At 66.6% G+C, this 21,967-nt stretch overlaps 2 protein-coding genes across 4 annotated transcripts; both read left to right on the top strand.

Annotated features, from left to right (window-relative positions):
- Window positions 1–1,218: 1,218 nt before the first annotated feature.
- On the top strand, window positions 1,219–6,137 carry SLC39A4 (solute carrier family 39 member 4). 2 transcript variants are annotated; one of them, XM_046020716.1, is made up of 12 exons: window positions 1,227–1,898; window positions 2,363–2,647; window positions 3,093–3,288; window positions 3,403–3,554; window positions 3,645–3,816; window positions 4,194–4,366; window positions 4,555–4,689; window positions 4,769–4,891; window positions 5,076–5,130; window positions 5,288–5,440; window positions 5,542–5,729; window positions 5,821–6,137. In XM_046020716.1, exons 1-12 carry the CDS (start codon window positions 1,563–1,565, stop codon window positions 5,947–5,949), a joined length of 2,097 nt encoding a protein of 698 aa, XP_045876672.1. In that variant the 5' UTR covers window positions 1,227–1,562; the 3' UTR covers window positions 5,950–6,137. The 2 variants fall into 2 exon arrangements, with proteins under 2 accessions (XP_045876682.1, XP_045876672.1); XM_046020726.1 differs by lacking the exon at window positions 2,363–2,647 and having other exon boundaries at window positions 1,219–1,898.
- Window positions 6,138–9,007: 2,870 nt separating this feature from the next.
- On the top strand, window positions 9,008–21,945 carry CPSF1 (cleavage and polyadenylation specific factor 1). Of its 2 annotated transcripts, XM_046020739.1 has the most exons (38): window positions 9,008–9,121; window positions 9,234–9,390; window positions 14,211–14,238; window positions 14,331–14,473; window positions 14,564–14,644; window positions 14,724–14,875; window positions 14,954–15,100; window positions 15,188–15,327; window positions 15,398–15,508; window positions 15,586–15,679; window positions 15,765–15,852; window positions 15,927–16,046; window positions 16,131–16,182; window positions 16,269–16,363; window positions 16,433–16,507; window positions 16,613–16,693; window positions 16,763–16,852; window positions 17,027–17,137; window positions 17,219–17,360; window positions 17,430–17,608; window positions 17,686–17,822; window positions 17,908–18,082; window positions 18,157–18,363; window positions 18,431–18,520; window positions 18,611–18,754; window positions 18,826–18,978; window positions 19,662–19,778; window positions 19,852–19,942; window positions 20,013–20,097; window positions 20,180–20,321; window positions 20,406–20,558; window positions 20,633–20,809; window positions 20,906–20,972; window positions 21,054–21,101; window positions 21,176–21,331; window positions 21,406–21,535; window positions 21,607–21,745; window positions 21,827–21,945. In XM_046020739.1, the coding sequence occupies exons 2-38, from the start codon at window positions 9,247–9,249 to the stop codon at window positions 21,872–21,874; spliced, it is 4,332 nt and encodes a 1,443-aa protein (XP_045876695.1). In that variant the 5' UTR covers window positions 9,008–9,121; window positions 9,234–9,246; the 3' UTR covers window positions 21,875–21,945. The 2 variants fall into 2 exon arrangements, with proteins under 2 accessions (XP_045876695.1, XP_045876705.1); XM_046020749.1 differs by lacking the exon at window positions 9,008–9,121 and having other exon boundaries at window positions 9,149–9,390.
- The last annotated feature ends 22 nt before the right edge of the window (window positions 21,946–21,967 follow it).

A 21,967-nucleotide genomic window follows, 5' to 3' on the forward strand; every position in this document is an offset into this window, starting at 1 on the left:
CCGTTCTCTGACACCTGACTTCTTCGTGCGTCGTCCTTCTCCCACGTGTCAGGAAAGCCGCACAAAGCAAAGGAACGTGGTCCAGCAGGAAGGTTACAGAGGTCGGAGGGGCTGCGAGGGACAAGCCACATGCCTGCCCCTCAAGGGCTCCCCCCGTTCTGCCACTCGGCCCGGGACCCGGGAGGCCAGGCTGCACGGCGGGTCCGCGCTCTTCGCCAGAGCTCATACTGGCCGGTGGATGGCCTGAGGCGGCAGCCAGGTGCCATACTCCTGCTCCACCGTTCCGGTGCCCCAGAGCAGTGGGGTAGGAAAGAGGCCACTCTGGGCCTCTAGTCCTCAGAACTGTGCCCGAGTCGCCCAGCTTGCCCGCTTGTTGACCCAGAGCTCCGAGAGCCCTGTACAGCCCTGCAGGACGTTCCCCTTCTCGGGCCCAGCTCCCTCTCAGGACCCAGAGACGTCAGACTGCTGTGGGGTCCGGCTGCGGCACCTTCTAGCACGTGTGTGGGTGGGGTGGCCTCAGGCCCAAGACACTGTGCTCAGCATGATGCCCTGCCCTGGGCCCCACAGGACTCTGGGGACAGAGTCCTCAGGTCTGGGCTCCCAGAGCCCCAGCAGCTCCTCTCCCAGCCCAGCCACACCTCACAGGGCTCAGGGTCAGTGGTCGTTGGCACCAGGCGGGGAAGGGGACCCACTGGCTCCGGGAGGCGCCGGCCCCTCCCCCAGCACTGCCAACCAGGCAGAGATAAGCCAACGGGTTCAAAGGCCAGGGAGGGAGCCGAAAGGGAGGGGCAGGTGCAGAACGGGGAGTCACAGCCCCCCCTCCGGCTCCTGAAGCCTGGGCTCCTGCCCACACAGCCCAAGACACCCTTCCCGGTGGCGGCGAGCAGACAGCCCAGGTTCCCCATCTGTGCTGGCCATTTCCTAAGGAAAAATTTCCCCTGGAGGGCGCCTGGGTGGCTCAGTGGTTTAAGCCTCTGCCTTCGGCTCGGGTCATGATCCCAGGGTCCTGGGATCGAGTCCCGCGTCGGGCTCTCTGCTTGGTGGGGAGCCTGCTTCCTCCTCTCTCTCTGCCTGCCTCTCTGCCTACTTGTGATCTCTGTCAAATAAATAAATAAATAAATCTTAAAAAAAAAAAAAAATTTCCCCTGGAGGGTTTGGGAAGCGGAGCGCAGCTCAGCCAGCACCTTACCGGCTCCTCCAGAATCCGACCCCCCGCAGGGACACCCCACGAGAGAGAGCCCCACCCCCACCCCCAGCTGGGGCCTCAAAGGCTGGGGTGGGGGGTGTCAAAGCTGCCTGCGCCGGGACGCGGCTGGGAGGGGAGTGGGGCAGGGCTGCATTTGGGCCTCTGGGGCTGGGCGGCACCTGCGCCTCTGCTCCAGGTCCCCTTGCTGGCAGCCGCTGAGAGAGACAGGGTCACCTCTGCCCCTCTGCTCCCAGGAGCCACAGCCCAGCGAGCAGGTGCCAGGGCTGCCCCTCCCAGAGAGGCCCGTCCTGGCCCCCCGCGGGCAGCACCTCCGACCTCCAACCGACGACGGCCCGTGGGGAGGACCGCTGCTGGAATGGTTAACCCGCACCGCCTCCGGCAGCCAATCACAGCGCCCGGCAGGGAATACCGGGGAGAGGTCCCGTGGGTGCGGGCACGTCCGAGCCCAGCCCCAGTGCAGCCCAGAGCTCAGAGCGCGCCGTCGTGGGGGGCGCTCAGCATGCCGGGCCTGGTCCGACTCCAACTGGGACTGCTGCTCGCCTCACTGCTGGGCACCGTGGTGGCTGTTCGACCTCCCCGCCTGCTGCCCCTGCTGTCCTCCGGCAGGGGTGCTCTGGGCCAGGCGGCGCTGGGCAGCCTGTTAAATACACTAGCGGACCGTGTGCACTGCGCCGATGGGCCGTGTGGAAAGGTAACTGCCCCACCCGACGGGTCCCGGGCCCGGTCCGCTCCACCCCAGGGCTGGAAACAAAGGGCCCTGGGCAAACTCCAGGAGGCGGGTCGAGGTGGCGGGGTGGCCAAGCTCCCAGGCCCTTGCCTGCGGGCCAGAGCCCACCCTCGTGTGCTGTGGGTTCAGACAGGCCCTCCTGGGGTTGGGGGCCGGGCTAGGCACGGACGGCTCCAGGCTCTCTGGACAGCCTCCCCCATCACCCCGGCCATCAGCTTGGCAGCAGTTCCAGGAAGAAGCCCCCCGGGACAGAGGGGCCCCTGCCCAAGCCCTCTGTGTGCGCGCGTGGCCTCGCGCGATCGCGGGGGTGGCAATGGGAGCTTCAGAAGGAGCCATGAGGCGGGGGCGGGTGGGGGAGGGTCAGACTGTGGGGGGGGCACATGGAAGTAGGCAGCGTCCTGAGCACAGACACCCGTGTGCGCCCCCAGTGCCTGTCTGTGGATGCTGCCCTGGCCCTGGGCAGGCCCGAGAAGCCAGGACTTGCTTCGGGGCCCGTCCTAGAGCATGGACACATCGCACGCCTCAGCGCTGCTGCTGCCCTCTACCTCAGTGACCCCAAGGGCACGTGTACGGATGTGCAGGCTGGCCGCTGGGCCACTCGTGCTGACCATCTCCTGGCCCTTTTGGACGGCCCCAAGGCCCTCGCCCCAGGCCTAAGCAGGCTGCTGCAGCGGATTCAGGCCCAGACTGCGGGCCGGCCCGGCGCAGGGAAGGTGAGGGCCTGGGCGGGCCCGCCAGGAGTAGGCGAGGAGGTTCTAAAGGGACCTGCAGGGAGGGAGACCGCTGGGGGGCAGGGCTGGGCTCCAGTGGGCAGGCCATCCCTGGAAGCTTCTCAGGGTGCCTCGGGGTTCTCAGGAGGGACTTGGGAAGCTGGGTTAGGCTGAGGGATCACACATGGATGTCCACCACTAGTCAGGGCAGAAACCTGGGAAGCCCCAGGGGGTGGCCTCATCAGACAGGGGCCACAGGGAGGGGTCGGGCCCAGTGCAGGCCCTAGAGCAGGTTGGAGTTTGTGGTGGTGGTCTGAGAAGGCCGGTCTGGGTCCAGGTTGGGGCAGATCTTGGGGTCAGTGGCACCGGGGACAGGAGAGGCGATGGGAGAGCTGGAGGCCAGGACGGCTACAGTCCAGGGGAGATCTGAGCCCTGGCTCCTCCCCAGGCCTGCACGGACCTGCCTCAGTTGCTGGAGGAGGCAGAAGGGGCAGGGGCTCCCAGCAGCCCCGGCCTGTTGCTAGCCGCCCTGGTGGACCATGTCAGCAGCGGGTCCTGCCTCCACGCCCTGCCGACGCCCCAGTACTTTGTAGACTTCGTGTTCCGGCAGCACAGCGGCGAGACTCCCAACATCACACTGGCAGGTGAGGCCCCAGCTGGGCCAGAGTGGGCAGTGCCCTGAGTCCCCAGCTGCCATGTCCCTGGGGAGGGCAGGCCTGGAGCCCATACAGACGTTGTGATTCTGTCCTCCCGGCCAGAGCTGGAGGCCTTGATGCAGCGCCTGGGGGTAGGCAGAGTGGCTGAGACACCTGGTGACCACAGTGACCACAGCCATTGGAGAAGTGGGGCCAACCACCAGGGTCCCGTGCCCCTTGCCACCCTGAACAGCAGCTCCAGCCTGTGGGATACCGTGAGCAGCCCCTGCACCATAGTCCTGGGGAGAGGTGGGGTCCTCCGGCATCTGCTCAGGCCCCTGACCCCCTATGCCGTCGCCCGCCAGGTGTGCCTGAGTGCTGAGGAAGTGATGGCCGTGTACGGGCTGTCCGACCAGGCCGGTGTGACCCCAGAGTCCTGGGCCCAGCTGAGCCCTGCCCTGCTCCAGCAGCAACTGAGTGGGGCCTGCAGCCCCCAGGCCGGGGCCCCACCTCGGGACGAACTCAGCCAGGCGGAGAGTGAGTGCCTGTCTCCCCAGCGGTGCCCGCCTGGCTCTGTCCATGGGTGCTGGGGGTGCAGAGGGATGACCTCACAGGGGGGAGAGTGGCCACTGGGCCAGGGCAGGGGTGGGGAAAGCTTGACCAGGGCTGGCAAGGGGAAGTGGCCTAGGAGTAGAGGGGTCGCAGGGAAATGTGGGGGAGCCCAGGTGGGAAGGGAATGAGGCTGAAAGGGTCAGTGTAAGCAGAGGTCTGGCCTGAACCTGGCCCCTGCCTCCCTGGCGAGCTTCTGCTCACTCCTGGACCGCACCTGGACCCCTGCCCCTGGGAAGTAGGGGTGAGGAACAGGCTGAGGGAGAGGCTCTCGGCCCAGCTCATGACCTTGGCTTCCTCCCCAGGGTATCTGTACGGCTCCCTGGCCACGCTGCTCGTCTGCCTCTGTGCCATCTCCGGCCTCCTGCTCCTGAGCTGCGCCAGCTACAGCGCATCCTCCCACTACATCATCCAGACCTTCCTGAGCATGGCCGTGGGCGCGCTCACGGGGGACGCCATCCTACACCTGACACCCAAAGTCAGCCTCAGCCTTCGGCTCCCTCCCCGCCAGGAATTCCCCTGCCCATCCTCCCAGGCTCATCATCCCGGAGCCCTTCCTGTCCCCCTAACCTCTCTCTTCCTGGCCTCTGGCCGGGGCAGGGGGGAGGTGGTGAAAGGGCTCGGGGAGGCCTTAACGCACCCTTCTCAGCTCCCTTCTCCCCCCAGGTGCTGGGGCTGCACACCCACCATGGAGAGGGCCCTGGCCAGACCACCTGGCGCCTCGTGGCCATGCTGGGTGGCCTCTACACCTTCTTCCTGTTTGAGAACCTCTTTAATCTCTTGCTGCCCCGGGACCCAGAGGTCAGGTGGGGGCTGGATGTGGTGGGTGGATGGGACCCAGTGCGGAGGCGTGATAGGCCCTGAGCCACTGTTCCCACAGGACTCGAACAATGGGCCCTGCAGCCACAGCCATGGTGGCCACAGCCATGGAGTGTCCCTGCAGCTGGCACCCAGTGAGCTCCGGCCCACCAAGCAGACCCAGGAAGGCTCGCGCACCGACCTGGTGAGATGGCCCTTCCTCCAACGACCCCATACCACATCCCACAACGACACCAACGACCCCTTCCTGCCCCCCCCCCCCAGCTTTTGTCCCTGGCCTCTGATGCTAGTCCCGGGACCCCGCCCCTCCTCGCCCTCCTCACCTGCCTGCCCAGGGGCTCATCCACGTGGACCCCCCCCCCCCCCAGGTGGCGGAAGAGAGTCCGGAGCTGCTGAGCTCGGGGCCCCGGAGCCTGAGCCGAGGTGAGCCCAGGGAAGCCCGAGAGGGATGAGGGGCCACGGACTGGGTGCGGAGCGCCAGCGCGGGCCAGGGGCTGGGGGCCGGAGGCCGGGGCCGGGGCCGGGGGGCGCCGCGGTCGGGGACCAGGCCGGCGCCGACCCTCGCCCACCGCGCCCGCAGAGCTGAGGCTGCTGCCCTACGTGATCACGCTGGGCGACGCCCTGCACAACTTCGCCGACGGGCTGGCCGTGGGCGCCGCCTTCGCGTCCTCCTGGAAGACCGGGCTGGCCACCTCGCTGGCCGTGTTCTGCCACGAGCTGCCGCACGAGCTGGGTGAGCCGCGCCCGCGACTGCGCGGGGGCTGCCGGGCCGGGGGCGGGGCCCGCGCGGGCGTGGGCGGGGCGCTCGGCCTGACCCCGCCCCACCCGCCGCAGGGGATTTCGCGGCCCTGCTGCACGCGGGGCTGTCGGTGCGCCGGGCGTTGCTGCTGAACTTGGCCTCCGCGCTGACGGCCTTCGCCGGCCTCTACGTGGCGCTCGCTGTCGACGTCGGCGAGGACAGCGAGGCCTGGATCCTGGCGGTGGCCACCGGCCTCTTCCTCTACGTGGCGCTCTGCGACATGGTCAGGGCGGAGGACAGGAGTCGGCTGCCCCGGGGTGAGCTGAGCAGGGTCTGGGAGCCGGCGACTGACCCAGTGCCTGCCTCTTCCTCAGCTCCCGGCCATGCTGCACGTGCAGGACCAGCGGCCCTGGCTCCTCTTCCTGCTGCACAACATGGGCCTGCTGGGCGGCTGGACCGTCCTGCTGCTGCTGTCGCTGTATGAGGACAACATCACCCTCTGATGTCCCCCCCCCTTCCCCTGCCCCACTCTCGGGCCCTGGCTGCTCGCTGCCAGCCCTCGGCTCTCTCAGCCCCTTGCACCAGCCAGCCAGTGTGAGGCCTGCGGGGGGTACCCAGAGAGCCCCGGGCCTTTGGAGTCTCCCTCCCATTCGCCCTAGCATCCTTCAATAAAGACAGTCTTGTCCTTGGAGCCCAGCTGTGCTCTCCTTGCTGTTAGGGAAGTGTCTCCCACCAAGAAGGGCAGAGAGATGGGGCAGTACCTCTCCCCCACCCTGGGGCTCTGATGAGTAGCCAGGAGAGCTGGGTTAGGGACCCTCCATGCGGCTAGCCCCAGTCCCTCTGTAAGGTGGAATCCCTGCGTCAGGAGTGGAGTCAGGGAAACTGGTCAGGGTCTGCAGGTAGTGGGTGGGACCTGGTCTCCAGTCAGGACTCTGACTTGTTTGCTCCTAGCAGAAAGACCCAAACAACCGGCAGTGCTCACACGGACGAGGGCTTGGTACTCTCTGATGAAAACCTGGCCTAGAGCCTAGAGCCAGGCAGACCGGAGTGTGGCAGTTCATGGTCCGTGGGACTGGGCCTCTTCTTCTTCTTCTTTTTTAAAAAAATTTTATTTATTTATTTATTTGACAGACAGAGATCACAAGTAGGGAGAGAGGCAGGCAGAGAGAGAGGAGGAAGCAGGCTCCCTGCTGAGCAGAGAGCCCGATGTGCGGCTCGATCCCAGGACCCCGGGATCATGACCTGAGCTGAAGGCAGAGGCTTTAACCCACTGAGCCCCCAGGCGCCCCACCTGGGCTTCTTCTGACTCTGCTCCAGAAGTGTTCATCCTCTGAGTGTCCTGGGCTGTCACACAGTCCACCACAAACTGGGTACCTTAAAGCGTACCTTAAAATTTATTTCCTTCTGGAGGCAGAAGTCTGAAATCAAGCTCTGTTCCTTCTCAGCTCTGCAGGAAGAAGTTGTCACATGAGAGTTTATTGGCTTCTGGTGGGCCCAAGAGTTCCGTGTCTTATGGCAGATAAGTCCAGTGTCTTGCTCTGTCTTATGACCTTCCTTCTTGTGTCTCTTCTCTTCTTATAAGGACACCAGTCCTGTTGGAGTACCAGCTCGCCCTACTCCAGTACGCCCTCATCTCAACTAGTTCCATCTGTAATGATCCTATTTCCAAATAAAAGTCACATTCTGAGGTACTAGGAGTTAGGTTTCTAACATATCTTTTTGGGGGACACAAGTCAATCCATAACACCCCTCATGGTCCAAAATGGCTGCCAGAGCTCCAGCCATTAAACGCAGTCTCCAGGAGGCAGAAAGGAGGTGGGAGGAAAGAGCAAAAAGAGGAAGGGGTCCAGGGGATATCAGATTCAGCCTGTCGTTTACCCAATACGCAGACACAAAAGTGGGAGAGTGGAAGTCTCATGCTACGCTCCATGGGTCCACTCGTGCTGGAGGGAGGTGTGTGCTGCACCCCAGTAATCTGTGGCAAACTGGGCAGGAAGGGCCATATCTGGGAGCTCCCTGTTCTGACACAGGTAGGCAGATGCTCCAGCCTCTCCAAGAGCTCTTGATTCTCCAAGAAGCTTCAGCCAGCCCACAGAAGAGAGGTGTGAGATTACCACCTCCCTCCTAAACTCGGTCTGTGATACTGAACACGTAAAGATGGCCTCCTGGCAGGGAAGGAACGATGTTGCCCCAGGGGAACATGAAGACCGTGGTCTGGACTAGCCACGGGGACCACGCTTCAGGGTGTGAGGGAGAACAATTACGTTTTGGGGGGTGAGGAGGAGGAGGAGAGCCAGAAGAGGCCCAGGCCCTTCTGGAGGAGGGGAGCTGAAAGCCCGAGTGGCCCGGCGTGTATCCGCATTCCCCAAGCTCCTCCCCTAGCCTGGGACCATCTTCCGGCCCACACTACCCCTCCCCAGCCACTTCAAGCCCCCACCTCTGCTGACAGGCCCCCACTTTCATCTCCCACGGAGAGACTGGATCCACCGGGCAGCTCTCCTGGGTGTTTCCCTGCACCCACCCTCTCCTTCCCCCTCCTCTGACCCACCGCTGCCCCAGGGACTGTGCTCTGTCAGCATCTCCAGCCCTCTCCGCGCTGACCACTGTCCCACAGAGGAGCTCGGGTTCACTGGTTAACGCATTTGCCACGTGCCAAGCTCCAGCCCAAGGGCTCCGTGGGCACCGGTCTTTTCGGTCATCCAAGACACCCTAGGATGCGCACACCGTGGACCGTGCCCACCCGAGAGACCCCCCAAGAGTGAGTGACCTGACTGGGCCCGGGTTCTGCCCCTGCCGTCTCCTGCGGCCCATCTCATAGTCCTGGTTACAGGTTTTCTTACCTTCAAAGGCTCTGGCGTGGCGCAGGGGTCACACACCTGCCTGGGCCTCCAGTGAACCCTTGACCACTGCCTGAGGGTGCAGACCGGAGCCTCCTCGCCGACGCGCCCTTTCCTTGGGTGTCACTGCGCTCTCCCCCTGTTTACTGACGATTCCATTCCCAAGTCCTGGTCTGCGCGCGGGCCCCTCGGGCGAGTCCCCGCCGAGCCGAGCGAGGAGAGGTCTGTGCGCCGGCTCGGCCTGCGGACGGAGCGGGGGCGAGAAGGGCAGAGCGGCGGCCCTGGGCGAGCCCTCGCGTGCCGGAGGGCGGCGGCACCGACCGCGGGGCGCCCTCCCCAGGAAGCTGTCGGACCCCCGACTCGGATCGCCGGGCCTCCGCCCCACCAGCGGCCCCTGCCGGGCGTCCTGGGGCGCGTGTCCGCCTCCGGCCGTCCCGTCCCTCCCGGCGCCCGCCAGCTCCCCGCACGGTGCCTCGCCCACGCGGGCCCGGAGGGGGAGCGACGCCTCTTCCTGCGGCCGAGACCCTCTTTGGGACTCCCGCAGGCCCTGAGCCCCGCCACCCCGCGCCGGGTCCCCCCGGTACGGGACGCTGGGCTTCGCGCGAGCTCGGGATTTCGGGGCTCTGCCCGCAAAGCCGGGAGCAGAGCCTCGAACCGCGAGGCCGCCCTCCCCTCCCCGCCCGGCCGCCAGGGGTCGCTGTTGTTCCCCCTCCGGCCGCCGCCGCGGCGGCGCAGCGCAGGCGCAGTAGCCGGAGCCCGGAACCACGGCGCTCAGCTTCCGGAGCCGGCCGGGCCTTGTCCGCCGCCGTCCCGTTCCCCCGCGCGCTCCAACTGCCAGGTGGGCGGCGGCGGCGGCGGCGGCGGCGGGCGGCGGCGGGCGGCGGGCGGCGGCGGGCGGCGGCGGGCGGCGGCGGCGGCGGGCGGCTCACGCTGTGGCCCGGCCCGCGCAGCCCGCTCGGCGCCATGTACGCGGTGTACAAGCAGGCGCACCCGCCCACCGGCCTGGAGTTCGCCATGTACTGCAACTTCTTCAGCAACAGCGAGCGCAACCTCGTGGTGGCCGGCACCTCGCAGCTCTACGTGTACCGCCTCAACCGCGACGCCGAGGTGGGTGCGGCCGGGCCCAACGGGGTCCGCGCTCCGCCCGCCCCTGCCCACGCGGGCGGCGCGGGGGCCCCGAGGCCGGAGACCGCGCCGCCCCGACGCGCACCTGCGAACCGGCGGGCAGAGCGCGGCCCGCGCCGCCCGGGAGGTGGGGGCGGGGCGGCGCTTTCCCGCGGGGCCCCCGGGCGCGGCCTCCCCGGGCTGGAGCCGCCGGCTGCCGGCGGAAGGACGGTCCGGGCCGGCGGGAGCCCGGCTGGCCCCGAGTGGCGGGCGGGTCCCCGACCGCGGGTCCCTCGAGTGCGGCGAGGCACGGCGGTGCTGTGGGCGCCGAGGCGGTGACCGGCCCGGGAGGGCTTCTTGCCGGAGCTGGGCCGGCGAGACCTCTCCGAGCGCGAGGATGGGGCCTGGAGGCCGTCGGGGCAGGGGCAGGGGCCAGGGCGCGGGCCGGAAGCGGTCGAGGGCGGAGCGGGGGCGCCGCGGGGCCGGGGGGAAGGCGCACGGGTCGGGGAGGGGTGAGCGGGCCGATGCGGCGGGCAGACGGGGTCCGAGCGGCTCCGGCTTCGGGTCGGCTGAGTCTGTTTTCGCTTGAAAACGCGGGCCGCGGCCGAGAGCTCTGGAAGGAGAACGCGGAGCCGAGCCGGAGAGGAGCAGCGAGCGCTCCGGGTCGTGAAAAAGGCTTGTTTTTAGCTGTTGTGGGAATGGCAGTTTGAGGTCAGTATTTGGGATTTGTCAAAATTCCAGTCAAAACTGAAAAACGTTGCGGATAGAAATGGGGCAGCCCGGCTGGCTCAGGCAAAGGAGCCCGGGGCTCTTGGTGCGGGTGGTGACTCTGAGCCCCAGGGCGGGTGTAGAGACGTTTAAGACGAACCGCCGGGCGCGTCTCTGTTGTCTGGGAGCACCTTTGCTGTGCTGTGGCCGGACACTGGTTTCTCCGGCCGGTCTCCCCGTGAAGCTCCTTCCCCGACTCGGTGAATCTGAGAGGCAGGTCGCAAGGGCGCTTCCACGGTGTTTTCTGCACGTGGGCTCGGCCCACGGGGAACCCTGGTGTCGGTCGCTCCTTCTCTCCACAGACGTGTTTGTGCAGAGGCCTCGCGAGGAAGGTGCTGGTGAGCACGACGGCGGAGGGACCTGCGCTCGTGCTGCCCCCGCTCCAGGGCCAGTGGGGAAGTGCCGTGGAAACCCGCAGAGCAGGGTGGGGAGTGGGGGGCAGGCGTGCTGTGAGATTTGCCTCCTTGCAGAGTTGAGTTTCGAGCAGGCAAGGACCGAGGAGCTGCAGAGAGAGCGAGCGAGAGCCGTGTGGGTGTCAGGCCAGGCAGGGGACGGTGTTCGGCCAGCCCCAGCCAGGAGGGGGGTGCCTGGGTGGCTCAGGCGCTTAATTGTCCAGAGTCTTGATTTCAGCTCGGGTCATGATCTCTGGGTCGTGAGATGGAGCCCCCGTCGTCGGGCTCCGTGCTGGGTGTGAGCCTGCTAGGGATTCTCTCCCTTTGCCCCCCCAGCCCCCACCCTCTCTCTTTTTTCTTTTTTTTCTTTAAGATTTTATTCAGTTATTAGATAGAGAACACAAGGGCAGTGTGAAGGGCAGAGGGAGAAGCAGGCTCCCCACTGAGCAGAGAGCCCGATGGGGGGCTCAATCCCAGGACCCTGGGATCATGACCTGAGCCGAAGGCAGACATTTCACTGACTGAGCCAACCGGGCGCCCCAAAACTTATGAACAACAGATAGTATCTCCCAGTTTCTGAGGGTCAGGAAGCCAGGAGTGGCTTAGCCGGGCGGCTCGGCACAGGCTGCCAGGAGACCGGAGCGTCTGCTTCTCACACTGCTGTTGGAAGGAGGCCTCGGTCCTTCATGTGGGCCTCGTCCAGGGCAGCCTCCTGCAGAATGAAGGCTGAGCGAGAAAGAACAAGTCACCAAGAAGCCGCAGTGTCTTCATAACATGGGGAGACATGGCACACGGTCACTTCTGCCTCCTGGTACGGCTTGTGTGGACCAGCCCTGGCACAGGGCGTGAATCCCGGGAGGCCGTCTACAGACAGATCTGGGCGCCGCTTCCACAGCCCACTGTGAGGTTGAGGGAAAGCTGGGGACAGGAGCCATGTTGAGCGGAGTCTGGGCTGCAGAGAAGCGGGGCTCTTCAGACTCTGAAGCTGGTTGGAATCACCCAGAAGACGGCTCCTTGGGGCTGTGGGTGCCCCAAGCTTGAGACATTGGGAAGAAAAGGGGCCAAGGTCGCGTTGCAGGAGGCGCAGCCGGGGCGGGGTGGAGTGGGGGAGCCCACACCCAGGCGAGGCGGCGGCCTGGAGGCCTCAGACCCTGTCCCTGGCTGCCAACCCTCTGTGCCGGGAGACCTGGCGGCCCTGGTGGCTCTTGACCTAGGTGGGGACGGGGGCCTGCAGAGTTTGGCGCCGACTGGAGAAAGAGAATTAGAAGCGCATCTCCGTGAAGATCGGCACAGGGAATCAAAGCAAAGCTGCAGCCGCGGCGCGCACGTCGGAGGGCAGAGGGGGTGTGCCGGCCTGGCTGCCGCTCCCGCCCGGGCCGCTGAGATGCAGGGGGGCTTTGCCCGTCTTCAGAGACCTGCAACACGGCCAAGCCGACTGCACGTGGCTGCCGAGCTGAAGTCAGACGTTGGCTTTTCGGCTCGTTGTGGGACAGTGTGCCAGCTCTCGAGTCCGAGAGTACGTGGGGCCGGAGATGGGGCAGCTGGAGAGCGTCCGGGCGGTCTGGTTTCTGCTGTGGAACCGCAGGTGCCTGCGCTGGCGCATGTCTTGGGAGTTTGGACAGGGCACCCCATGGGCCGAGGAGGTCCCTGGCCTGTGCTCCGTGAGGTCTGGGGTTCGAATCCGTGATCTGAAGGGCTGGAAGCAAGCTGGCCTGTCCCTCTCCATCCCTCTCCCCTGCTCCCCGCTCCCCCGAGCCCGGCTGGCTTGGTTTTCCTGGCCTCGAGACAAAGGGGGAAGCTGCCAGTCCTCACCAGTTCCATTCCCAGCCGGTTCAGAGCTGCTGAAAGCCCAGACTCAGGAGAGGGGTGATGGGCCCCGTCTTGAGGTGGTCTTGACCCCGTCGGTGGAGTCTCATGCGGGTGGTTCCTGCAGCTCCCAGCTCAGCCCTGGTGACAGGAAAGGGGGGGCATAGAGCACAAAGCAGGTGGGCATGTGTGGGGGGTGGGCAGCGTGGCTGGGACCCCAGTCCTCTGGGGGAGGTGGGAAGCGAGGTCGGCTCGGTCCAAGGTAGCGTGTGCTGTTCGCGGAGCAGAAGAGCGGGGCGTGGGCGGGGGGTGAGGGCATGGCCTGCGGCAGCACTGGGGCTGGGCAGCGGGAAAAACCCCTCTGACCTTTGGGGTTCATTGACATTAATGGAAATGCCCAGTAAATAGAGACTCGATAGTGGTCGTGGGTGGAAAAGTCTCCGTGTTGTAGAGCTGTCCGCCCCCCCCGGGCTCGTCCGTAGAGTCCGTGTCTTTCAAAGCTGCAGTGGGTTTCTCGTTAGACTGAATGATTCAGTTCTCAAACGGACACGGAAGAGCCAGAGATGAAGCGCGTCCACGATAACTTTAAAGATGAGCCAGGCGGGACACGGGCCTTGTGGGACCGCCAGGAATTCTGTGTGTACACGCGTGTTTTAAAGCTGTACTGTTAGGTGTGTGTGAGATGAATTTAGAATGAGGTTAACTTTTGGACTGTTTTGAACCGACATTCTTATGAAATGTCCTGTTGTATCTCCAGGAGTTTCTCCCTTAAAAACCTTAATTTTCTTCCCTTTTTTTTTTAAGATTTTTATTTATCTGACAGAGAGAATGCACAAGCAGAGGGAGGGCCAGAGGGAGAAGCAGGCTCTCCACTGAGCGGGGAGCCTGACGCGGCTCGATCCCAGGCCCCCCCGGCACCAGGACCTGAGCCGCCCAGGTGCCCGTATTACGTGCTTTTTTACATCTCTCGAAACAGTATATTATTTTTCTCCTTAACCTTGATAGTTGGGGGTCCTTGTGCTGAGCTAACTACGCATTCCTGGGATGACTCAGTCTGGCTGAGTCTAGTGTCCTTTTCCCACGTCGCTGGCTCATTTCAGATACTGTGAGGAGTCGGCCTCGAGTCTGTCCCGCGTGCTCGATCGGTGTGGGGGGCCTAACCGCCTGAGGTGCCGTCAGCCCGGGACAGTGGGGTTTTTGGTTTCATTTTGGTTTTATTTGATGTTTTTTAAGTTTATCATTTTTGAAACATCTGGCAGAATTTCCTGCTGAAGTTCTCTGGCTCTGGGGTTTTGTTGTTGTGAAAAGGGGTTGGGTGTATAAAATGCCTTTTCTGTAATGAGTTAATGATGTCGCTTTTCTCAAGCAGCTCTGTTTAGGGTGTTTTCCCCATAGCACAAGTGTGTTAGGAAAAATGACCTTTTTCCCTCATTATTAAACTTTCACGGGGCGCCTGGGAGACTCAGTCGGTTGAGCGTCCGACTTGATTTTGGCTCAGGACCGTGGGATGGAGCCCGTGTCGGCTCCGCGCTCCGTGCGGGGTCTGCTTGAGAGGCTCCCTGCCTCTGCACCCCTGCCCCTGTGCGCACACGAGTGAGGGGACTGTTGGCTGTTGGGGACGCCGTGACCGGGGATTTCTGAGAAGCCTGTTGCCATGCTGGGGACCGGGTGTGGGTGTGTTTGTGCACGTTGGGTTGGGCTGTGCCCAGCTGCCCCCTGAAGTGCCTGGAAACGTGGGCTGCGCGGTGGTGAGGGTTTGGGCAGGGCTGGCCCTGCTTGGCCTTTTCTCCTCGTCCCCTAGCGAGGTGGGGCCGCCCCGTGTGTGGCTTCACTGCTCGCCCTCCTCTTCCCTCCCAGGCACCAACCAAGAATGACAGGAGCACAGGTGAGCACAAGGGTGGCTGCCCTGGCCACAGGTCTGGGACTGTGGGGGCTGGGGCGTGGGCCTGGACCTGGACCCACCGGCCTGTCCCGCAGAGGGAAAGGCCCACCGGGAGCACCGGGAGAAGCTGGAGCTGGTGGCTTCCTTCTCCTTCTTCGGCAACGTCATGTCTATGGCCAGCGTGCAGCTGGCAGGTGCCAAGCGGGATGCCCTGCTCCTGAGCTTTAAGGACGCCAAGGTAGGCGATGGGCCTGGAGGTGGGCGTTGGTGTGGGGGGCCTGCGAGGTCGTGGGTTTGGCCACAGCTCTGACCTGCGGCCGCCTTCCAGCTCTCGGTGGTGGAGTATGACCCGGGCACCCATGACTTGAAGACCCTGTCTCTGCACTACTTCGAGGAGCCAGAGCTGCGGGTAGGGCCGGGCCACGCCCCCAGCCCCCGCCGCCCCCCTCCTGTCCCCAGGCCTGCCTGATGGTGCCCTCTGCCCCCAGGACGGGTTTGTGCAGAACGTGCACGCGCCGCGGGTGCGGGTGGACCCCGACGGGCGCTGTGCGGCCATGCTTATCTACGGTTCGCGCCTGGTGGTCCTGCCCTTCCGCAGGGAGAGCCTGGCCGAGGAGCACGAGGGGCTGATGGGGGAGGGGTGAGTACCGTGTAGGGGGAGGGGCTGTCCCCGCAGAGTCCCCGCTCCCTCCGCCCGCTGATGCCGCCGCACCCCCAGGCAGAGGTCCAGCTTCCTGCCCAGCTACATCATCGACGTGCGGGCGCTGGACGAGAAGCTGCTCAACATCGTGGACCTGCAGTTCCTGCACGGCTACTACGAGCCCACGCTGCTCATCCTCTTCGAGCCCAACCAGACCTGGCCGGGGTGAGGCGCCGAGCTGGGGCCTGCGGCTCGGGGCGGGGACCAGCCCCCCTCCCCACCGCCCCGACTGACCCACCCATCTGTCGGCAGGCGGGTGGCTGTGCGGCAGGACACGTGCTCCATCGTGGCTATTTCCCTGAACATCACGCAGAAGGTCCACCCGGTGATCTGGTCCCTCACCAGCCTCCCCTTCGACTGCACCCAGGCCCTCGCTGTGCCCAAGCCCATAGGTGAGGGCCGTGGGTGTGGGGGCCTCCCGAGACCGTGCAGGGCCCCGCCCACCAGCGTGTCCCTCTCCAGGCGGGGTGGTGGTCTTCGCGGTCAACTCGCTGCTCTACCTGAACCAGAGCGTCCCCCCGTACGGCGTGGCTCTCAACGGCCTCACCACCGGCACCACCGCCTTTCCCCTTCGTGAGTATGGGCAGGGGCGGGACCAAGGGGCAGGGGGCTGGAAGGCCTCGGCGTCCGTCTGACCGTGCCCGGCACAGGCACCCAGGAGGGCGTGCGGATCACCCTGGACTGTGCACAGGCGGCCTTCATCTCCTATGACAAGATGGTCATCTCCCTCAAGGGTGGTGAGATGTGCGTGTCCCCTCCGTGAGCCCCGTCCCCGCCCGTGCCCCCCGCCCCCTGCCCGGCCCTCAGCTCAGCAGCCCCATCCCGGCAGCTACGTGCTGACCCTCATCACCGACGGCATGCGCAGCGTCCGCGCCTTCCACTTCGACAAGGCGGCCGCCAGCGTGCTCACCACCAGTGTGAGTGCCGGGAGGGCTGGGGGGGAGGTGCTGGGGGCGGGCCGGCCTCCCCCTCACCGCCCGCCCTCGTTCAGATGGTCACCATGGAGCCCGGGTACCTGTTCCTCGGCTCGCGCCTGGGCAACTCGCTCCTCCTCAAGTACACGGAGAAGCTGCAGGAGGCCCCGGCCGGTGCCGTCCGGGAGGCCGACAAGGTGCGTCCGCGGAGCCTGTCGGGACACAGGTCCCTGGGCGGGCTCCCCTCACAGGGCTACTCACCACCCCTTCCTGCCTGGCAGGATGAGCCCCCCTCGAAGAAGAAGCGAGTGGACTCCGCGGTCGGCTGGTCAGGTGGGGACGGAGACCTGGGGCGGGAGGGGGCCGGCGGGGGCCGGGTGGCGGGGGCGGGCTCACGCGGGGCCCCGTGTCCGCCGCAGGGGGCAAGTCCGCGCCGCAGGACGAGGTGGATGAGATTGAAGTCTACGGCAGCGAGGCCCAGTCGGGCACACAGCTGGCCACTTATTCTTTCGAGGTGAGCTTGGGGCCCGGGGTGGGGGGGCTCCCACCAGGCCGGCCTGCCTGAGCACGGCTGTGTCTGCAGGTCTGTGACAGCATCCTCAACATCGGACCCTGTGCCAACGCGGCCATGGGCGAGCCTGCCTTCCTCTCTGAAGAGGTGCCGCGGGGCGGGGGCGGGGGCGGGGCGCACTGGAGCCTGTCCTCCCTGCGCAGGGTGATGGGAGCGCCCGGGGCCCTGTCCTTACCCCCAGCCCCTGGGCAGTTTCAGAACAGCCCCGAGCCGGATCTGGAGATCGTGGTGTGCTCCGGCTACGGGAAGAACGGGGCCCTGTCCGTTCTGCAGGTACGTGGGGCGGGGGGCGGTGCCTCCTGGCGGGATCTGGGAGGACTGACACCCGCATTGTCACTCCAGAAGAGCATCCGGCCCCAGGTGGTGACGACCTTTGAGCTTCCTGGCTGCTACGACATGTGGACAGTCATCGCTCCCGCGCGGAAGGAGCAAGTAAGTCGACCCTCGGCTGGCCTGGAGGCCCCGAGTGGGGCAGGTGACCTCGGGCCGCCCTCCATATGGACTCGGCCTGAGCGTGCGGGCGGCTGGGGGGGGCAGTTCGGCCCAGGACTGGCCTCTGCTGGCAGCTTGGCTCGGTGATGCGATTCCTGCCGTCCCTTGTCACAGGAGGAGACCCCCAAGGGGGAGGGGGCGGAGCAGGAGCCCAGCGCCCTCGAGGCAGACGATGACGGACGGAGACACGGGTTCCTTATCCTGAGCCGGGAAGACTCCACCATGGTGAGGGGTGGGGGTCCGGCAGCCTGGGGCGGGGTCCCGCAGGGGGGGCGGGGGTGTGCCTCACCCTCCTGCCGCTCACAGATCCTGCAGACGGGGCAGGAGATCATGGAGCTGGACACCAGTGGCTTTGCCACACAGGGCCCTACGGTCTTCGCTGGCAACATCGGGGACGGCCGCTACATTGTGCAGGTGTCTCCGCTCGGCATCCGCTTGTTGGAAGGAGGTAGGTGCGGCGGGTGGCGGGGAGGGCGGCAGGTGCCGACAGCCGGCGCTGACTGTCCCGTGCCCACAGTGAGCCAGCTGCACTTCGTCCCTGTGGACCTGGGCTCACCCATCGTGCAGTGCGCCGTGGCTGACCCCTACGTGGTCATCATGAGTGCCGAGGGCCACGTCACCATGTTCCTGCTCAAGAGTGACTCGTATGGGGGCCGTCACCACCGCCTGGCACTGCACAAGCCGCCCCTGCACCACGTAAGCTCCCGGCCGTGCCCGCGGCCCGCAGGCCCCCCCGCTTCTGCCGTGCTGAGCCCCTGCCCCTGTCCCCGCAGCAGTCCAAGGTGATCACCCTGTGCGTGTACCGAGACGTCAGCGGCATGTTCACTACCGAGAGCCGCCTGGGCGGGGCCCGCGATGACCTGGGGGGCCGCAGTGGCTCCGAGGCCGAGGGGCAGGGCTCGGAGACCAGGTACGTGGGGGCAGCCAGGGCCTGGGCTGGGGTCAGGGGGCCCTGTGGCGGGCCATGGGTGACTCGTGTGCCGGCCCGTCTCTAGCCCCACCGTGGACGATGAGGAGGAAATGCTGTACGGGGACTCGGGCTCGCTCTTCAGCCCCAGCAAGGAGGAGGCCCGCAGGAGCAGCCAGCCCCCTGCGGACCGGGACCCCACCCCGTTCCGGGTCGAGCCCACGCACTGGTGCCTGCTGGTGCGGGAGAACGGAACCATGGAGGTGCGTGAGGCCCCGTGCCCGCGCCGGCCCCTGCCCCCCGCTTCCCGCGGCTGCTGACCCCACTCCCCGCGCAGATCTACCAGCTGCCGGACTGGAGGCTGGTGTTCCTGGTGAAGAACTTCCCCGTGGGCCAGCGGGTGCTGGTGGACAGCTCGTTCGGCCAGCCCACCACGCAGGCTGAGGCCCGGAAGGAGGAGGCCACGCGCCAGGGCGAGCTGCCGCTGGTCAAGGAGGTGCTGCTGGAGGCGCTGGGGAGCCGTCGGAGCCGGCCCTACCTGCTGGTGAGTGTGCGCCCTGCTGCGGCCCGGCCGGTGGCCCCGGCCGCTGCTGACCCCGTGCGGCCCCCAGGTGCACGTGGACCAGGAGCTGCTCATCTACGAGGCCTTCCCCCACGACTCCCAGCTCGGCCAGGGAAACCTCAAAGTCCGTTTCAAGAAGGTGCGGTGAGCGGGCCGGGCGGGGCGCGGGGTGGCCGTGGAGCGGGGTGGGGGGCGCGACCCGGCCCTCACGGCGGCCCTCCCCCTCCAGGTCCCTCACAACATCAACTTCCGCGAGAAGAAGCCGAAGCCGTCCAAGAAGAAAGCGGAAGGCGGCGGCACCGAGGAGGGGGCTGGGGCCCGTGGCCGCGTGGCCCGGTTCCGGTACTTCGAGGACATCTATGGCTACTCAGGGGTAGGCGGGCGGCTCCGGGGGGCGCGTGGGGAAAAGTAGGCTGGGCCGCCCCTCACAGCGCCTGCCCTCAGGTCTTCATCTGCGGCCCCTCGCCCCACTGGCTCCTGGTAACGGGCCGGGGGGCCCTGCGGCTGCACCCCATGGGCATCGACGGCCCCATCGACTCCTTTGCCCCCTTCCACAACGTCAACTGCCCCCGAGGCTTCCTGTACTTCAACAGACAGGTAGGGAGACCCCAGGGCTCGTGCTGCCCATGTCGCCCTGCCTGGGTCAGGAGGAGGTGCCGGGGGCCCTGCGGGGTGTCCAGCCAGTGGACGAGGCCGAGGTTGAAGAGGTGAGACGTGGAAAGGTTGGGGGACGTAGCGGGCGGGAGTGGCGGCTGCAGGCCCACGAGGCGCCTGTTCGGGGGGGGGCAGCGCCGGCCACCGCTGGGCCCTCCGGCAGCTGGGAGTTGGGAGTTGGGACTCTGGGCGAAGGTGCTCACCCGCTCTGAGCCCGTTTCCTCACCTGGGAAGCCGGTCTGAGGACTCGCGATGAGACGGGGCGAGTGGTCTGGGCGTGCCCTTAGGACTGCGGGCACAGGACACTGGCGGGGGTCGGGGGCAGTAGGGGTCCCCTCGTCGGTCTGCGCCGACTCCGGCATGGCTGCTGTGTGGGTGACCTTTGGTGTGCAGCCTGCGGCTTCCTCTGGGCCCTGACCGTGTCTGTGGCCAGCGTCCCGGCCCGGCGTGAGCCCGGGAGAAGGGACTGGGGGGCCGTGAAGCACGGGGCAGCGAGTCTCCGTCCCGCGCGCACCCCGTTCTGGCAGAGCCGGGGGCCGGCGGCGTGGCGCCCTCGGGAGCCCAGGTTTGCTTGCCAGGCCCTTGGCGGGTGCCGGGCCTCACCAGCCCCTCCCCCTCCCCGCCAGGGCGAGCTGAGGATCAGCGTCCTGCCCGCCTACTTGTCCTACGACGCCCCGTGGCCGGTCAGGAAGATCCCACTGCGCTGCACAGCCCACTACGTGGCTTATCACGTGGAGTCCAAGGTCTGACCCCACTCTTCGGGCCGGGGCCCCTCTGGGCATGGCCCCCGGCGCCCGTAACGCTCTGCCCTCTCAGGTCTATGCCGTCGCCACCAGCACCAACACGCCGTGCACCCGCATCCCGCGCATGACCGGCGAGGAGAAGGAGTTCGAGGCCATCGAGAGAGGTGCGTGACGCCTGGGGCGGGGCGGGCCGGCGGGGCTGCCCTCCCTGACCAGCGGCCTGTGTCCTCGCAGACGACCGGTACGTCCACCCGCAGCAGGAGGCCTTCTCCATCCAGCTCATCTCCCCGGTCAGCTGGGAGGCCATTCCCAATGCCAGGTGGGGCTGGGCGGGGCCGGGCCGGGCCGGGCGAGCAGGGCCTGGTGGCCGGCGGGCGGCTTTCTCACCCTGCCTCGCGCAGGATCGAGCTGGAGGAGTGGGAGCACGTGACCTGCATGAAGACGGTGTCGCTGCGCAGCGAGGAGACCGTGTCGGGCCTCAAGGGCTACGTGGCTGCTGGGACCTGCCTCATGCAGGGGGAGGAGGTCACATGCCGAGGGCGGGTAAGGGGCTGGCCGGTGGGGGTGGACGGTGCCTGGCAGCCCAGGTCCCTTCCCTGCACGTCATCCTCCCCCCACACCCGGCAGATCCTGATCATGGATGTGATCGAGGTGGTGCCCGAGCCTGGCCAGCCCCTGACCAAGAACAAGTTCAAAGTCCTGTATGAGAAGGAGCAGAAGGGGCCGGTGACCGCCCTGTGTCACTGCAACGGCCACCTGGTGTCCGCCATCGGCCAGAAGGTCTGCGCTCTCCCTCTCGCCCCGGTGCCAGCCCACAGCCTGCCCCTTGTCACCCATGGCCCCTGTCCCCCCAGATCTTCCTGTGGAGCCTGCGGGCCAGCGAGCTGACGGGCATGGCCTTCATCGACACGCAGCTCTACATCCACCAGATGATCAGCGTCAAGAACTTCATCCTGGCGGCGGACGTCATGAAAAGCATCTCGCTCCTGCGCTACCAGGAGGAGAGCAAGACGCTGAGCCTCGTGTCCAGGGTGCGCGTGCGGCCTCGGCCCTGAGCGGGGGGGGGGGGGGGCGGGGGGGCTGGCCGCGGGCCCGCCTTAATGGCCCTTTCCCATCACCGTCCCCAGGACGCCAAGCCACTGGAGGTGTACAGTGTGGACTTCATGGTGGACAACGCTCAGCTGGGCTTCCTGGGTGAGCGCAGGGCCCCGGGGGCTCCGGGGCTCGCAGACTGCCGGGGGGGTGGCTAGGCTGACCCTGGGCTCTGCTCCCCAGTGTCGGACCGAGACCGCAACCTCATGGTGTACATGTACCTGCCGGAAGGTGAGTACGCCCTCCCCCACACCCCCGCGGGGCCGGCGCTGGGCGGGCAGTGAGCGCCGCTCCCTCTGGCCCAGCCAAGGAGAGCTTCGGGGGCATGCGCCTGCTGCGGCGCGCCGACTTCCACGTGGGCGCCCACGTGAACACCTTCTGGAGGACGCCGTGCCGAGGGGCCGCGGAGGGGCCCAGCAAGAAGTCGGTGGTGTGGGAGAACAAGCACATCACGTGGTTCGGTGAGTGCCCGGCCGGCGAGCGGGGGCGCGGGGTGGCGCCGCGCCGGCCTCGCTCACACGGGGTCCCCCTGCAGCCACCCTGGACGGCGGCATCGGGCTGCTGCTGCCCATGCAGGAGAAGACCTACCGGCGCCTGCTGATGCTACAGAACGCGCTGACCACCATGCTGCCCCACCACGCCGGCCTCAACCCCAGGGCCTTCCGGTGGGTGTGCGCCCCTGCCTCCCCCGCCCCGCTCCCCCCACCCCTCCCCTACAGCCTGCGCGTCCCCCCAGGCTGCTGCACGCGGACCGGCGTGCCCTGCAGAACGCCGTGCGCAACGTCCTGGACGGCGAGCTGCTCAACCGCTACCTGTACCTCAGCACCATGGAGCGCGGCGAGCTGGCCAAGAAGATCGGCACCACCCCCGACATCGTGAGCTCCCGTCCCCCGACAGCCCCCTCCCCCGACCCCGTGAGCCCCTGCCCACCCACCCACCAGCCCCTCTCCCTGCAGATCCTGGACGACCTGCTGGAAACCGACCGCGTCACTGCCCACTTCTAGATTCCCAGAGACCGCCGCCCCCACCTCTTTTTGTACAAAACACGAGAACAAAGATGTTTGGTTTGAGTAGAGCTTGTGGTCATTGTTGGGTCT

Source organism: Meles meles, chromosome 1, assembly GCF_922984935.1.
Source record: "Meles meles chromosome 1, mMelMel3.1 paternal haplotype, whole genome shotgun sequence".
Taxonomy (NCBI): Eukaryota; Metazoa; Chordata; class Mammalia; order Carnivora; family Mustelidae; genus Meles; species Meles meles.

Excerpts from the sequence above, each read along its gene's own strand:
- SLC39A4 (XM_046020716.1), top strand. The coding sequence starts at position 1,563 with ATGGTTAACCCGCACCGCCTCCGGCAGCCAATCACAGCGCCCGGCAGG. Across the intron at positions 4,367-4,554 it reads TCCTACACCTGACACCCAAA|GTGCTGGGGCTGCACACCCA; the intron begins GTCAGCCTCAGC and ends TTCTCCCCCCAG. Across the intron at positions 4,892-5,075 it reads AAGGCTCGCGCACCGACCTG|GTGGCGGAAGAGAGTCCGGA; the intron begins GTGAGATGGCCC and ends CCCCCCCCCCAG.
- CPSF1 (XM_046020739.1), top strand. The coding sequence starts at position 9,247 with ATGTACGCGGTGTACAAGCAGGCGCACCCGCCCACCGGCCTGGAGTTC. Across the intron at positions 14,239-14,330 it reads CAAGAATGACAGGAGCACAG|AGGGAAAGGCCCACCGGGAG; the intron begins GTGAGCACAAGG and ends CCTGTCCCGCAG. Across the intron at positions 15,101-15,187 it reads CCCAACCAGACCTGGCCGGG|GCGGGTGGCTGTGCGGCAGG; the intron begins GTGAGGCGCCGA and ends ATCTGTCGGCAG.